This window comes from Zootoca vivipara, chromosome 5 (assembly GCF_965207765.1).
Source record: "Zootoca vivipara chromosome 5, rZooViv2.hap1.1, whole genome shotgun sequence".
In the NCBI taxonomy this organism is placed as follows: domain Eukaryota; kingdom Metazoa; phylum Chordata; class Lepidosauria; order Squamata; family Lacertidae; genus Zootoca; species Zootoca vivipara.
The window spans coordinates 84,903,694-84,921,153 of NC_142588.1; the positions used below are offsets into that span (position 1 = coordinate 84,903,694).

The following is a 17,460-nucleotide window of genomic DNA, read 5'->3' on the forward strand; positions in this document are numbered from 1 at the left end:
TTGATGGATTTTTTAAATTCTTCGTTTAGTTGATGAGGCAGCTCTGCTAAGCACCAACATAGCTTTCAAAAGATTCCTTTAATATGAAGTTTTTGAGGACCACGGGATAGTTGCTGGGTTGCAACCTGAAAGTGGAGGAATCATTAATAATAATAATAATAATAATAATAATAATAATAATAATAATAATATTTATACCCCGCCCTCCCCAGTCAAAACTGGGCACAGGGTGGCTGACACCAGTAAAATTACAATAAGACGTAAAAGAAAGAAAAACAATTAATTAAAATACGTGTTAAAATACAGTTTAAATTTAAAATTTTAAAAAGCAGCCTCATTTTAAAGTAGCCCAAATCAAAACCATAAGGGAGGAAAACATAGGGGTCAGACTGAGTCCAGCCCAAAGGCCAGGCGGAACAGCTCCATCTTGCAGGCCCTGCGGAAAGATGTCAAATCCCGCAGGGCCCTGGTCTCCTGTGAGAGAGCGTTCCACCAAGTCGGGGCAAGTACTGAAAAGGCCCTGGCCCTAGTTGAGGACAATCTAACCACCTTATGGCTTGGGATCTCCAATATGTTGTTATTTGTGGACCTTAAGGTCCTCCGCAGGGCATACCAGGAGAGGCGATCCCGTAGGTATGAGGGTCCTAAACCGCATAGGGCTTTGAAGGTCAAAATCAATGGCACAACACCTGTGTGCAAAGCTCTCAGTCTTCAGTTTCCCCCCTACCATTTTGTCCAGCAGGACAGGTAACAAACCTGTCTCTCATTAGGTAGAAATGATGTTCTTGATTTCATTTATTATTATTATGAATTAAATTTATTACCTGCCCTTCACCACTGAACTATGGCCAATTGCCATTGCTCACTTACGCTTCCCCTTTTGCTCTTAAAATGGAACTCTTGAGACCCACCTCCTTCCTACATGATTGAGCCAGTCCATATTTAACAACGTGAAACTTCTGCAATCTCATCTAGTTAGGAGTGCAGAACTAAGATGGTTGTTGATGCATCCACAGACCTGGATTAGGCAGAAGCCCAAACTTGAAACATCAGAAACATTTGGTTTACATGATGTTATCATTTGCTCTAGGGGAGTGATTTTCTCAACTGGGCACATCTGCAGGTACTGCACAACTTCACACACATGGCAAACTCTGCTTCTGCTATTTAACATTTATTTAGTGTTAGGTGCGGAGCAGAGCATCGGAATGAACAGTCCAAGCCCAGAGGGTTTGTAATCCTCATCTGGTACATAGACGAGGAGCTTGGGGAAAATATAAATTTATAAGCACCCACACCTGCTCTTGGGAAATGTGTGTTCCAAATCTCTGTAGGCCTCCAGAACTGAAGATCCATCTGGTAAGCATGCTGCATAAAAGCCTCCTGGAAGTTTACGGAGAATTATGGCTTTCAGCAGATAAAAGTCCTACCACTTCAGTTTACTTAATTACACACCCGTACCATCTGAATCAAGGCAGTTAATGTTGTGTTGGTTTTTTACATGTCGGTTGCACAGAGATGCTCAGGCAAACCTACTAAGACCAATAATTCATAAAATTGGTTGGTTCGCCAGTAGAGTCACACCTTGCTCTAATCTTGCAAGACAATGATCCTCATACAACCTTGCAGGTGGCAAGGTTTTTAAACTCTGTTCTTTCCCAAAAAAGGTGAATTGGTCAATTACACGACTATTAAAGGCTTCTGTTATCCTTCCGACTGTTGCCTTCATATTCCTGTGTTTATGGTTATTTTTGATGGCCGTGGTACGGTCTTCTGCTGTTGCGTTCCTTGTGAATTTTGTGCTTTTATGCTTTTTGCTCTGTGCTTTTATGCTTTATGTTTTTATGATTATATGGGCCTATAGCTACAATAAACTTTGAATTGAATTGTGTTGGTTCAAGCTACTCTACAAGCTGCCAAAGCTGCTTAGATCTTGGAGATCAGGGCATTAGTCAGATCAAAGAGTTATTTTGAAGTCTATGGAAAAGTCTGCATATAATTTGCAATCCTTGTATCACAGCAGCATCAATGGCTGGTGGACTCTCCTGCATTGGAGGTTTTTAAACAGAGACTGGGTGGCCGTTGTCCATGGATTCTTTAGCTGTGATTCCTGCATTGCAGGAGCTTGGACGAGGGAGCTCTTGGGGTCCCTCCCAATGCTACAATTTTCTGATTCTATGATTCTATGCAAGGTAGGTTAGGCCAGGGGTCCCCAAACTACAGCCCGGGGGCTGCATACAGCCCACGAAGCTCTTTTATGCGGCCCCCGGCGGCCCCTGCCGCCGCCCTCTCTTATCGGTGCGGTGTGGCGCAGCGGCTCACTCCGACCCGGAAAAGCGACGGAAATATCTTGTGCGTGTGCGCAAGCGTGTCATTTCCGGTGTACTTCCAGGTTGGAGGAGGCTCCTGCACATGCGCAGAAGCTATTTCCGGTGCTTCCCAGGTTGGAAGTGTGCCAGAAATAGCATTTGCACATGCCCCTGGGCGCGCCCGGCCGTGCACTCCCCCGCCTTCCGGCCCACTGCGCAATCGGCGTGGCGGGCATCCGGCCCAAAGCCAGGTAAGAGACAATGACTAGCCCAAGGTCATCCAGTGAGTTTCACTCAATGAGTAGAGGTTTGAACTCTCAGGTCCTGGTCTAACACTGTAACCACTACCACACTGACTCTAACCTAGACACAGACATACACAAATGCACACACATACACATCCAGTTGCATGTAATTGATTTATCCCCCTTGCTGTTGTCTTTTTCTTCACTTGAACTACCAGCAGAAAGAGCTATTAATGGCTGTACAAAATGTGGCTCACTGCCAGACACTCACGGCAGGACTGCTTTGGTTTCTGACAATGTTATTTGTAGAACAGCCGCACTCTGCTTCTTTGAAAGCCTGTCATGTCCATTCATCTTGTGGCCATATTGTACCTGAATCTCCCAATTTGTGCTTTCTAGTAAGAGTCTGAACGGCAGGTATGGTATATGAAATCTTCTTTTTGAAAACAAACTTAGTGCCAGTGATGGATGGCCCACTTTTGCTACCTTTGTGTAATTTGCTGTAGGCTGGGAAAGTGACAGTGTTTACCCCATTATAATAACAGGTGGGGTCAGTGTATGATTTCGCAGATCGTGGCCCTGTTGCTTGTGAAATGCACATTAAAATAGACGATTCATCATATTTCAGGTCCGTGGGAGGGAAAAGAATTACTTCTTGGTGCGTTGTGTTTGTGACTAGAAAGCCTTATGAATTATAACTCAATAGTAAGGGAGTTTAGAAAAATCTTTCTTTTCTCCAGACTCCCAGTATAGAAAGCATTTTCCTCTAAAAAACGCTTTCTGAATTTTCTGCGACACAACTTTTCGGCGATATCTTTCATCACATTGCCAGAAGTGCATATTTTGTGTGGTATTTTGCATCATGTTTATCAAATAGCAAACAAAGCCAAGCTCTTAAAAAATAAACTTCTGGCAGCCTCAAACATGAGTCCACAAAGCCACTCAGCGGGTAGCCATTTCCAAAGAGGAGTTTCCAATTGAACGGTGCAGAAATTAATTTGGAACGGAAACAGAATAGCCCTAGTTTTCTTTATGGTAATATAAAAACAGCTGCATTTTTCCTGCACCTACAAAAGCAGTAAGCATGGGGACCTTTCTGAGACCACATCACCATACCATGGATTCCTGCTCAGCCCTGGCCTGAAGACCTTTTCATACCAAAGTGGGACAACTTAGCTGTTAGCACTAACACCAAATGGGCTGGTGGAACTCTGGTCCATAAATTGAATGTCACCCTCTTGGTCTCTCCATCCAACCTTTGAGATCCTCCCTAGTGCTTTTCCCTGAATGGAATGTTTTCTAGAACTATGAAAAGGCCTTTTGCTTGCCTAGTTGGAGGGGTGGGTGTGTTGTGTTGTAGTGTGTTGTGTTGTGGTGTGGTGTGTTGTGTACATTCACATGGAAGTGAAGCACAGTGGAAGCACAGAGAGAATCTGGAGATGGAAGGGCACGTTAAGAGGAGGCCGAAACCCTCACTCTATATAGGAACATGCTGATTTAAATATTGTATAGAGGTGGTTAATCTCCATTGTTGCTTATCTATAAAAAAGTAAAATGTTAAAGTCCATTAATGGGATCACTCTATATATCCAACATGGTAAGTTTAGGTGCCTTCTTGTTTTAGGGGAGAGAATAAACTGAAAGATAATAGAGAACCACATCTTCCTTTTCTAGCAGCTTCTAGGCCAATGAAAAATGGCCAGGTTTGTTATCTAGGAGATATAAGACCCAATAAGACTTTGTCTGTGGGAGGGAAATTGCTTTTGCTATGTTTCCTTTACATTTTTGGCACCATTTACATTTTACTTCAGATATATTTATTTGCTAACAACTCTTTTTATGGGGTTTTCCCTCTTATGTATCCCCCCCCTCTAAGCTTTGTATCTTGTCAAATCTTAAAGAAAATGTAAATATATTTCCCTGAGCTTTCAATGAATTCTGTCAGATACTGTGAAACAAAGAGCACGGCAATCTCAGACATACTAGGTTTAACCTCTGAAAGGATATGAGCCTCTGAAATGCACATTAAAAGCTGAGGGATGATGGGGGGAGACTCAGGAAAATGCTCCAGTTGAAATAAAAACACAAATTTCTGTGCCAGAACTTTGTCAGCCCCCCTTCTCCCTGATGAAATCATAAGCGCATTGATTTTCAAGATCAGGTAAAATACGAGACAAAATCAGCCAGTAAATAAACTTGGTGGATTCAAAATAGCAAGTGCCTTCAAATGACTGTCATAATAGCACACTTCATCAAGTCCCAGACATAATGCAGTGCAAAGAGCATTGCAGATATTTTTCACCCCCAGCAAATTTCCCCACTTTGTACTGTATGGTGCCTTTAAGACTGAGGCTGAATATATAAGCTCCTGGTTTGAATCTTGGAACTCCCCTGTGAAGAAAGATTGCAGAATTTTGGACTTTTTAGTCTAGAGAGTGATGTATGGAAGTGAGAGCTGGACCATAAAGAAGGCTGATCGCCGAAGAATTGATGCTTCTGAATTATGGTGCTGGAGGAGACTCTTGAGAGTCCCATGGACTGCTAGAAGATCAAACCTATCCATTCTGAAGGAAATCAGCCCTGAGTGCTCACTGGAAGGACAGATCCTGAAGCTGAGGCTCCAATACTTTGGCCACCTCATGAGAAGCGAAGACTACCTGGAAAAGACCCTGATGTTGGGAAAGACTGAGGGCACTAGGAGAAGGGGACGACAGAGGACGAGATGGTTGGACAGTGTTCTTGAAGCTACCAACCTTAGTTTGACCAAACTGCGGGAGGCAGTGCAAGACAGGAGTGCCTGGCGTGCTATGGTCCATGGGGTCACAAAGAGTCGGGCACAACTAAATGACTAAACAACAACAACAACAAGTCTAGAGAAAAGGCATGATAGAATTTTATAAAAAAATGATTCAGGCAGGATCTGGGGGGGGGCAGGGGGCAAGGAGTACATCATGCAGCAAATAGTTAAGATAAGTAACTCACTCCCACAAGAAACAGTGATGGCCACCAACTTGGAATGACTTTGGAAGAGGATTGGACAAATTCTTGGAGGAGAAAGCAATCAATGGATAAACATTGGGGATGGCATGGAATGCACATAGAGTGAAACCCATTTCACTAGTGCTAATGCTTGCACTAGCATATCTATTTAGTTGTATTGCAGACCCTCAATCAACTTGGTCACCCTCTTTTGCACGTATTCCAGTTCGTCAATAGCCTTCTAAAACTATGGTGGGACTCCAGGTGTGGTCTGACTGAGGCAGAATAGTGGTACTATGACTTCACTTGATCGGGGCACTAGACTTCTGTTGATGCAGCCTAGGATAGCACTAACTCTTTTTTTGCTGTGTCACACTGTTGACTCTTGTTTAATTTGTGGTCTACAATCATGTTTAATTTGTGGCCTAGATAATTTTCACATGCATTACTGGCAAGCCTGGTGTGCCCCATCTTATATTTGTGCATCTGGTTCTTCCTGCCTAAATGCAGAACCTTACATCTGTCCATATTGAAATTCATTTTGTTCATTCAGACCCAGTTCTCCCATCTGTTAAGATAATAGTGAATCCTGATTCTGTCTTCTGCAGCATTAGCTATGCCTCCCAGTATGGTGTCATCTGCAAATTTGATGAACATTCCTTCAATTCCTTCCTTCAAGTCATTTAGAGATATGTTGAACAATAATGGGCCCAGGACAGAACCCTCTGTCATCCCACTTGTCACTTTTTTCTAGGATGATGACAAACCATTAATGAGCACTGTTTGGGTTTGGTCACTCAACCAGCTACAAATCCAATGAACAGTTATCTTATCCAGTCCACCTTTTACCAGCTTTTCCAGATGAATATCATGAGGGACGTTGTCAAAAGCCTTAGTGAAATCAACATACACTACATTCACAGCATTCCCCTGATTCACCGAACTTGTAACTCTGTCCAAAAAAAAAAGAAATGAGATTTGTCTGACATGACATGTTTTTTGATAAACCCATGCTGGGTCTTAGTAATCACAGCATTCTTTTTTCTAAGTACTCACATAAAAAGGTAAAGGTAAAGGGACCCCTGACCATTAGGTTCAGTTGTGACCGATTCTGGGGTTGCGGTGCTCATCTCACGTTATTGGCCGAGGGAGCCGGCGTACAGCTTCCAGGTCATGTGGCCAGCATGACAAAGCTGCTTCTGGCGAACCAGAGCAGCACACAGAAACGTCGTTTACCTTCCCGCTGTAGCGGTACCTATTTATCTACTTGCACTTTGACGTGCTTTCGAACTGCTAGGTTGGCAGGAGCAACGGGAGCTCACCCCGTTGTGGGGATTTGAACCGCCGACCTTCTGATCGGCACGGCCTAGCCTCTGTGGTTTAACCCACAACGCCAACTATTTAATCATCTGTTCTAGGATCTTTCCTGGTATCTACGTCAAGATCATTTGTCAGTAGATACCTGGGTCATATTTCCCCCAGTTTTTTAAGGTGGAGTCAACATCTGCCCATCTCCAGCCTGCAGGGACCTTACTTGTTCTCCAATAATTTTCAAAGATTATAGACAGAGGTTGTGGGATGGCATCCACAAGGTCCTTTAATACTCTTAGATGCAGCTCATCAGGCCCTGCATATTTGAATTCATTTAAATAGCTAGGTACTCCCTTACCACCTCTTTTCCTATCGTGGGCTGTAGCTTTCTCCTGGAGTACAGGATCAGGTTTAAGGTGCTGGTTTTGACCTTTAAAGCCCTATGCGACTTGGGACCCTCGTACCTACGGGACCGCCTCTCCTGGTATGCCCCGCGGAGGACCTTAAGGTCCACAAATAATAATATTCTGGAGATCCCGAGTCATAAGATGGCTAGACTGGCCTCTACTAGAGCCAGGGCCTTTTCAGTACTGGCCCCAACCTGGTGGAACGCTCTTTCCCATGAGACCAGGGCCCTGCGGGATTTGTCATCTTTCCGCAGGGCCTGCAAGACAGAGCTGTTCCGCCTGGCCTTTGGGTTAGACTCAGCCTGACCCCTGTGTTTTTCTCCCTCATGGCTTGGATTTATGGCCTACTTGAAATGAGGCTGCACTTTAAATTTTAATACTGTATTTTAATCTGTATTTTAATTAATTGTTTTTATGTTTTATTGTGGTTCTGTTGGTGTCAGCCGCCCTGAGCCCGGTTTTTGACTGGGGAGGGCGGGGTATAAATAAAAATTTATTATTATTATTATTATTATTATTATTATTATTATTATTATATCATTTATTCTGTTATCACCAGGTTGAGCACTATTTTCCTTTTGAGTGAAGACAGAGGCAAAGTTGGTGTTGAGCAGTTCTGCCTCCTCTTTGGCACCAAATAGCATGCACACTACATGGAGGAGAGAGATTGTGAGACAATATTGTTAACAAGTAGCAATTTTGTTTTCCTGGAGAGGAACTTTGAACTTTGAACCAGAGTTAAGATGTAGGGGGCATGACACTCCTAGCAGAAATCAGACCAATCCCAGAGGTTCTCAAATTACATGGAAGGATGCAACAAAATAATTTTACAAATATAAAGGTGTCCTAGCTATATCTTCAGAAAAGTATGGGAGCACCCCTATTAATCCATTTTCCGATCAAAGCTTTTGTTCTGATTCTAAGAATGTCATTTATTTATTCATTCTATCTAGTGCAAAGCTGGATTTTGCTGGAGATACATATGCTTTTCAGTCCACAGATTGCATTTTAGAGAGTAAGCACCCCATTTGAATGGATGAATCAAAGTGTTTAGCAGCGCTACAGTTTTAGGTATAAGAGGATTTACCTTGGCATATCTAAAGCAAACACACAAGTGTTCTTTTTTCTGCAGCTGATAAAAGGCTGTGTTCCTCTTTGTTTTTCAAACAGCATTATTTTCCCCCTCAAGGAAAGCAATGTATAAAGATCAGGATTATACCATTTTAACATCAGCAGAAATGAAAGCTAAAAGCATTACAGAACCCACTCCATTCATTATGGTTGGATTATTTTATTTTATTGTACAAAAGTACACACACTACAAAAGTGCCTTAGCACCATGTGTACTGTAAGTGTGAGATACATTATTAACAGGACTAACACCCTGTCTCCAGGAAACACTTGCTCCATACATATGCATTTTTAGGTTTTTCCATTACTGCGTCTTGTATAGACCACAACCCACCTGAGAATCGTTTAAGGACCAGAAATATCAGTCCTTGTTTTCTCACACCTACCAATGTACTGAAAGGGGCACTAGATGAATACAACAAAAATCTTGTACTGTACCTTAAAGACTAAAACATTTGCTGCAGCATAAGCATTCGATTACTAGAGTCTGCTTCTTTGGAAATCTTGGCAGCAGCCCTTTTTGAAGGAAATCCAGCTTCATATAACTAGCATGTTTAGCTCTAGTTAAATGCATAAAGGGGTTAAGACCATAGAGTATGGTGTTTTTCTAGACTGGATCAGGTCACACCCCCTCATGTCTGGTGACGGACAGTTGAGAAAGTTCTTTTGTTCGCCTTCATTCCGCTGTTTGCTCTCTTCCACTACATGAACTTGATCAGAGAGGATGTCTGAGTTTGACTGCTCCAAGCTCACACTGTGTGTTCAGAAATTTTTACCATAATTTGTAAACTCATCTGCCATTCATGCTGCCGTGGTTGCGTAAAGAAATAGATTTATCTGTTTTTCTGCTCTAGTTATCCCTAGTAAAAAAAAAAAACCAATCTTTTGGGATAGTTGCCTTAAATATCTATTTCAACTCATTATAAATCATCTCCCCAAAGTCCTTAGCTACTTTGCATGTCCATGACATGTGATAAAATGAGCCTTCTGCTTCGTTACATTTCCAGCAAAGATTTGACGTTGATTTATACATTTTTGCTAATTTACTTTGTCTTAGGTCCCATCTACACATCATTTTCATAAAATTCTCTCTCGGGGTATAACATGCTGTGAATTTCAACCCAAATTTCCATAACTTTCCCCATGATTCTAATTCTATGTTACGCTCCACATCCCTAACCCAATGGATCACAGCAGATTTAACCTTTTCATCTTTGGTTTCGCGTTCTAACAATATCCTACACCTCCTTGAAATCAGTTTTCCACATCAGCATTTCTCAGCATCTCAATAGGCCAAGTAGGAATGTTTTTAGCAGGCACCGAAAATAGTACAGTGAAGGAGCCGACTTGATCTCAATCGGCTGGGAGTTCCAAAGTGTATGTGCTGCCACATTAAATGATTGTGGTCTTATATATGTGGAACAGGTATTATGTGGCACTTGCAGTTGTGCCAATTTCCCCAATCGAAGTGGTCGAGTGGGCACATGTGGTGCAAGGGTGCAAGGTGATCTCATAGGTAAACTGGTCCCAAGTTGTTAAGTTGCTATGACAAAACACAGCTGGCAGGCTAGGTAAAGAACTATTGCTGGCTTTAGACTTCTTTAGACTATCGTGGAGACAAATACTGAAATCAGATGAGTACGGGACTGTAATCCAAGGCAGCAGACAGCACTAGTGAGCAAAAGTGTCTGCACTACTAACGGCAGGGTGGCACCCAAGATTTTGCTCCCCCTAAGTCTGTGGCTAATTACACCACTGCTTCTCACTGAATGCTGCTACACGCATTGCTTTTTGGCTCTCTGTCTATATTTAGGCTCTTTGTCTATATTTATATAAATGTTGCACATACAAATGAAATATTTGTGTTTGCAAACACCTACGGACTGGTGCAGATACCCTGTAGGCGTGTTTAGCCACATGTAAATCAAACAGCAAATATGATTGTCACTGTGTAATAACATGATTGCCACCCTATACTGCTTGTGAATTGCCTCTTGGTAGCTACCATCTGTCTGATCCTCAACGTGTTGGGAAAGAGTACACTAATAAATAGCATCTATTTCTGTTTATACAGGCTGAAGTCTTTGATGTGCAGTACGGGACTGCAGAAGATTTGCTCAGGATCCAAAAGACTGCAAATGTCTCCAGGAAAATTGCGCTTCTGAAGCTAGGACGTTTGCCTTTGCTGTATAAGGTAAGCTGTGGGGTGAATGCAATTTTGCCCTAATTAATTGTTCCTTTTTCTGGTTTTCAAATTGCAACCATTATGATGACACCTTGTTGTGACTTGCTCACCTAAAGTTGTATTTAATTGGTTCTTTGCAGCAATCACCTCCTGCGGTTTTTGGCTTTATTTTTGTTACCTGTGTTCCATTCCCAGTTTTTCTCACATGATTATGATGCAGTGTGACTGGCTAGCTCCCTTTCTCTTTCTCTTTTTGCAAAGGCAAAATAAATGTTTAACACATTTCAGTTTGATGACAAGGTGGATGCTGAAAAAAGTTTGATGCATACTGTGCTTCTGGGAGAAAATTGTTTTAAGAAAACAACACTAAGAGTGAAGAAGATAAGATAAACCCATTTATGGCTGGTTTAAAAGACAAGCTTGTGGGGATGGTTTATAATATTTGTGCACACTGATCTGGGTGTAATCAGGTGGTAAGGTAAAGGTAAAGGGACCCCTGACCATTAGGTCCAGTCGTGACCAACTCTGGGGTTGCGCGCTCATCTTGCATTATTGGCCAAGGGAGCCAGCGTATAGCTTCCAGGTCATGTGGCCAGCATGACAAAGCCGCTTCTGGCAAACCAGAGCAGCACATGGAAACACCAATTACCTTCCTGCTGTAGCAGTTCCTATTTATCTACTTTCATTTTGACATGCTTTCGAACTGCTAGGTTGGCAGGAGCTGGAACCAAGCAACGGGAGCTCACCCCGTCACAGGGATTCGAACCGCCAACCTTCTGATCAGCAAGCCCTAGGCTCAGTGGTTTAACCACAGCGCCACCTGGGTCCCAAACAGGTGGTACTGTGGTCTAAACCACTTAGCCACTTGGGCTTGCCGATCCAAAGGTTAGCAGTTTGAATCCCCATGATGCGGTGAGCTCCCGTTGCTCAGTCCCAGCTCCTGCCAAACTAGCAGTTCGAAAGCACCCCAGTGCAATTAGGTAAACAGTGTTTCTGTGCACTCTGGTTTCCATCACAGTGTTCCATTGCGTCAGAAGCGGTTTAGTCCTGTTGGGCACATGACCTGGAAAGCTGTCTGCGGACAAACGCCAGCTCCCTTGGCCTGAAAGTGAGATGAACGCCGCAACCCCATAATTGCCTTCGACTGGACTTAACCATCCAGAGATCTTTTACCTTTTCACCTTTTAATCCATTTGAACACAATGTGACTTGCTTCTGAGTACAGTGGAACCTCGGGTTACAGCGGGGATCTGTTCCAGAGGCCCCACTGCACCCCGAAAACGATGCAACCCAAAGTGTTGCGTCTGTGCACACGCGCGGCACATGTAGTGCTTCTGGGCATGCACAGACACGATTTGGCACTTCTGCATGTGTGCAAATGGTGTGAACCCGGAAGTAACCCATTCCGGTACTTCCGGGTTTGCGCCGGTCATAAGCCGAGGGTGACGTAAGCCGGAGTCAACGTTACCCGAGGCTCCGCTGCATACATGTACAGGATCACTTATATTAGATATCATCTGAACTCTGTTCAGACATTGTCCTGAACATGCAATGTTTAAAAGCAAGTGTGGGGGCAACCAAGCTCTGTCCCAATGGAAGCCCTTTGACAAATGTTGGCCTCACCTGTTCATCTCACCTTCAGCTGTTCTCGGTCCCTGACATCCCTGCATTGAACAGGGAAGGTCTGCATGGAGATTTTACTCAGGTTTGCTCGAACACACCTAGAACTGCCTGGGAAATGTGATAAAATTAAGACCCTGATTGCATAGAGGGCTGTACACATGTTCAAGCAAATATGAACAAAAGTCTCCCTCCATAACTTTTCCTGCTTGTTATAGGAAAGCTGGCTCCAGTGCGCACAGGGATGTTGGAGGCGGGCCTTGTTTGAGCACCCCTGCCCACCCCTGCTGTGGGGTGCTTTCAGTTGAATGCTTGAACCTGTCTATATTGTGGCGTTAGGTCCAGTTAGCCTGAGAATCAGATAACTGGAGCTACTTCATATTGAAACAGACCAGCCCGTCCAGTTTACAAGCCCGGACAATCATCTGATTGTTAGTGCCTCTGGCATCATTCCTGGTTCACTCCAGGCTGGGGAAATCTAAGCAACGGGGTGCTTTTCTAGACACTTAGGCAGTTAGCTGTGTCCTTTAGAACCCCGATTTTCCTGAAGAGGGCTTTGCAGAGAACTGCACCCTCTGACAGATGCTGCTTTACAGCAGCCGTACTAAGAATTGCATGGTGTTAAGCAAAATCTGTGTGTTCCACACTTCAGTCTCCTGTGGCATCATTTTTACAAAGTTTGCAGCAGCAGCAGATATTACAAGGAGGGAAAGGGCAAAGAGCCAGAGCCAGGGAAATGAACTGAGAGCAGTAGTAGCTGGAGATGGCTGTCTCCTATTGTCATGTGTTCTGACATCAGAAATCTCAATCTCAGACATCATTACTTGTCCTGTTGGAGATTCAGACATGCCCTGAGGTGAAGCTCAGCATAACACATTGCCTGTCTAACCTCGAGCTTTTGGGATCTTACCAGCTCTGTTGGACTCTCTCCAAAATCTGAGGCTTCCAGCTGCATTGATACACTGTGGGTGTCTCAGGCACGGAAACTCAGTACTGCAATGGAATGGAATATAGCACAAAAAGGAATAGCCACTTGAGAACTCTGGGGGGATCCAGAAAGCATAACCAGCGCTGGCATTCAGGCTGACAATTTCCATTGATTCCAGGAGGTGGGGGCAAGGGGGAGATTTTTGCAATCCTTCTTAGTCTGTCAGCTTTGGAACGAAAAGCAAAGGTGCTCCTGGGAAAACGACAGCATCATAACATGGTGTCATTGGCCCTTTCTTTCTAAAACTGTCCCAGAAACTCCAGCGGGTGCAGAATGCTGCAACGAGGCTCCTCACGGGGTCCTGGCCATGGGAGCATATTCACCCAGTGCTGTACCAGCTGCACTGGCTCCCGGTGGAGTATCGGGTCAGGTTTAAGGTTCTGGTTTTGACCTTTAAAGACCTATGTGGCTTAGGACCCTCATACGTATGGGTCCACTTCTCCTGGTATGTCCCGCAGAGGACCCTAAGGTCCATGAGTAATAATAGTTTAAAGGTCCCAGGCCCTAAAGAAACTAGACTATCCTCTATCAGAGCCAGCACTCTTTCAGTGATGGCTCCGACCTGGTGGAATGCTCTGTTCCACGACACTACGGCCCTGCAGGACTTGATCTCCTTCCGCAAGGCCTGTAAGACAGAGCTATTCTGCCTGGCCTTCAATTTGAATTAGCCTGACCCTCTATTCCCTTTCCTTTTCTATGAAGAAATCCTTCTGGGACCCTACATTTAAACTCTTCCCTGGTCTCCTTGCTGGCCCTAGTAGGACCAACTTGGCCAGTTAGCCCTGGTGATCATTTGATGATTACTGACTGAAGGTTTCCCCACCCCACCCCCCAAAAAACGACCCCTGAATTTTTGAATTGTATTGACATTGATGCTGCATTTATGTTGTATTTTATGCTGTTTTTATGCTGTTCTTAAGTCACATTTTAATCAGTGTTTTATATTTGCTGTTAGCTGCCCTGAGTCCAGTTTTTAACCCGGGAAGGGTGGGGTATAAATAAAAATTTATTATTATTATTATTATTATTATTTATTATTAAATCCTTTCTGGTCCCGCCCCCCCAGCAACACTCCAGAGCAGATTTGGTGAGGGCTCGGGGGGGGGGGCACACAGGGAAAGGAGAGGAGGAAGTTCTGTTGCACAAATGGAAATCCTTGTGCTGACTAAATGCATAGCTGCCAAGTCTCCCGTTTTCCCCGGGAAACCCCCGTTTTTCCAGCCGTTCCTAGCTGAAAAAACAGATTTCTTTGTTTTTCCCCAGTTTATTCTGGCGCGGTGGCCATTTTGGAACTGGGCGGAGCATGCTCAGAAGCGACTTTTGGTGCTGCTCTGCCCAGTTCCAAAATGGCTGCAGTGCGACGTCTGGCGCGGCGTCCATTTTGGAACTGGGCAAAGCAGCATCAAGTCACTTCTGAGCATGCTCCGCCCAGTTCCAAAATGGCGGCAGCGCTACTTCCGGTCTGCTATTTTCAGCCCGGTCCCTTATTTCTCTGACAGCAACTTGGCAGGTATGTAAATGAGCTAGTTGGATACTACCCAATATATCTAAAACGTCATTGCAGACAATGAGTAACATGATAACCAAGGGCCTTGGATAGTTTGGGTAGTATCAGTGCCAGATTAAGCCCTGTGGAGGCTCCCAGGCAGTCAAAACCTCAGGGCCCCCTCACACTGAACTAAGAAAGCTTGATTGCAATTTTCTTTCAAGATCAAATCAATATTATTTTGATCTGTTGTCACAGGGTCCCTAAAAGGCATGGAGCCCATAGGCCAATACCTACTCTGCCTACTTGGTAATCTGACACTGGGTGGTATTCAACTATGTTCTTCGGAATTGTTGAGTGGTACTGGTTTTAATGTTTTCCTGCTCTTGTTTAAATCTCTAGCAATGAAATGTGAAATGTGCACTGTCAGTGGACTTAATTGTATTTTGTAGAGATGGGGAGGAATTGGGTTTGTTTTCCATTTCCATACAAACCTCCCTAACTTGCATTTCCCAAAACAACAGCCAAGCTGAAATGTAGCTATCCTTCAAAATTCAAACTTCTCTGAATTTTGTGATATAGTTCTCCAATTCCCTCCTCCTCCTCCTCCCAAATGCATATATCAGGGAAATTGTACCTAACAATGTGTCTATTAGCAAAATATAGCATACAAAAAAATATTATATTGGGGAAATGCTTGCCAAATTTTGTATATCTCAAATTTGGATTTGTTATTAAGGCAACATAATGCCAAATAGAAACATATAGACATAAATAATACATAAAAATCATACGTAAAGGTAAAAATTTGACCTGTACAATAAATATACATTAAAAAACCAGAGTCTGAAGGTCTCAATGGAGGTCACATGACTTTGTCTAAGTTGAATAGCCTTCACTGCAAATTTGGCTGAATTAAATGCACATATGTGTTTATTAGGTAAAATCACACACAAAAATCCTAATGAATATTAGTGGACACTTAAAACAAACAAACAACACACACAAACATATTGCAACTTCAAGTGGATATGTAGCAAACTGTAGACTAGGAGTATGAGAAACTGGAGCCAAAACTGACAGATAGTATTTTAGAGTTTTCCCTTCATCGTATGGAATCACGTATTTGCTGTCTGTGGACTGTTAATAAACTTGAATTGAACTGAGCAATACAGTGAACAGGAGAGGGAAAAAAAACAATTTAAAACAAAAGTACTGTTGTCCAGGAGAGCCAACCAAAACCATTTAAGCAGCAGAGCAGAACAAATTCGGCCAGGAAAAGCAGACATAGAAGAATAACTAGTACTGGAAAATTATATCTCTAACAATCAAAGCTGGAATAAACAAGGCATACTTCACCAGTCTCAAAAACAACAACTATCATTACTTTTGTTTAAGTGCGAAGCAGTCATAACTATGACTTGCTGCTCAAAACACTCACTTTGGTAGTTAAGTTTCAGAGCTGATTTATCATAGATGAACACGTGCATTTGAGAGGGAAATGGACTTTCCATTCCTGAAAGGGACCCTGATAGTTGTGTAAAACCATATTTCGAAATGCAGTACTTAAAAAAGTAACCAAGGCGTTAGTAACATTTCAATGTTAGCAGCCGGTACATCAATCCAAATCCCCAGAGCTCTCAGATGAAATGCCAGACAGTGAGAAAATTAACCAGGCATCGCAGAGTAATCTTAGAAAATGAATTCCCAAACTTGGCATCACCACCAAGTAGGCCCTATACCAGGCACCCCCAAACTTCGGCCCTCCAGATGTTTTGGCCTACAACTGCCATGATCCCTAGCTAACAAGACCAGTGGCCAGGGATGATGGGAATTGTAGTCCGAAACATCTGGAGGGCCGAAGTTTGGGGATGCCTGCCCTATACTCACATGTAACCCAATCCAATGCAGAGCTTCTACTGGAGACTTGGCGTAGACCAAGACATTCATTTAGATAAGGGAAGATGAACCTGTGGTCTTTCAGATGTTGTTGGACTATAACTCCCATCATGCCTGAACATAGGCTATGCCATCTCGGGCTGATGGGAACTGGAATGCAGCAATATTCAGGTCTTGTATCCCTACATTAGATATAGGGTCCCAAAATATTTAGAGCTTTGAAGGTAAGAGCAATCATTTGAATTGACCTGGAAATGAAAATGGGAGTTGGGAACTTTTCTTATACAGGAGAGCAGTAGATAGCAACTGTGTGTGCGTTTAAATATATATATAGGCCTTAGTCCTGAAGGGGGGGAAATATGAATTGATATAAAGCGATTAAGTGTTAGTCACCATTGCAATGTGAGTCAAGTAGATTAGGCCTCCAGAATGCATTATCCAACTAACTTTAGCAAATGCTGATAAATATGCATGAACTTCTTATTAGGATAGATTGCATTGTTATATTCCCAGTGATTTTTCAAAAATGCTTGAATTCTTGTAGACAATTTTCCATTGTGATCAACTTATATGCAAGTACTGTTTGGGAACTGGATAGATTGTGCCGCTGGTGCTGCTGTTAGCTTGTTTTATTTATTACTTGTTGACCCAGCCACTCTGGGCAGCTTCCAACAGAATATAAAAACACAATAGAAACATCACACATTAAAAACTTTCCAATACAGGGCTGCCTTCAGTTGTCTATGGAAAGTCATATACTTGCTTGTTTCTTTGGCATGTGATGGGAGGGCATTCCATAGGGCAGGCACCACTACCAAGAAGGCCCCCTGTCTGGTTCGTCTATGTTTCAGCACCTTGAAGTCATGTTGATTTCAGTGGGAGAAATTTACAGGGCAAGAC

General features: G+C 43.2%; 1 protein-coding gene across 4 annotated transcripts in view; it reads left to right on the plus strand.

The window, feature by feature from the left end:
- Window positions 1-17,460, plus strand: part of NAALADL2 (N-acetylated alpha-linked acidic dipeptidase like 2) — a 784,863-nt gene that overhangs the window by 471,398 nt on the left and 296,005 nt on the right. For all 4 annotated transcript variants that reach the window (XM_035134128.3, XM_035134127.3, XM_035134124.3 and 1 more), the window contains one exon: window positions 10,457-10,576. In XM_035134128.3, coding sequence (XP_034990019.3) covers window positions 10,457-10,576 — 120 coding nt within the window. The remainder of the gene's footprint in view (window positions 1-10,456; window positions 10,577-17,460) is intronic.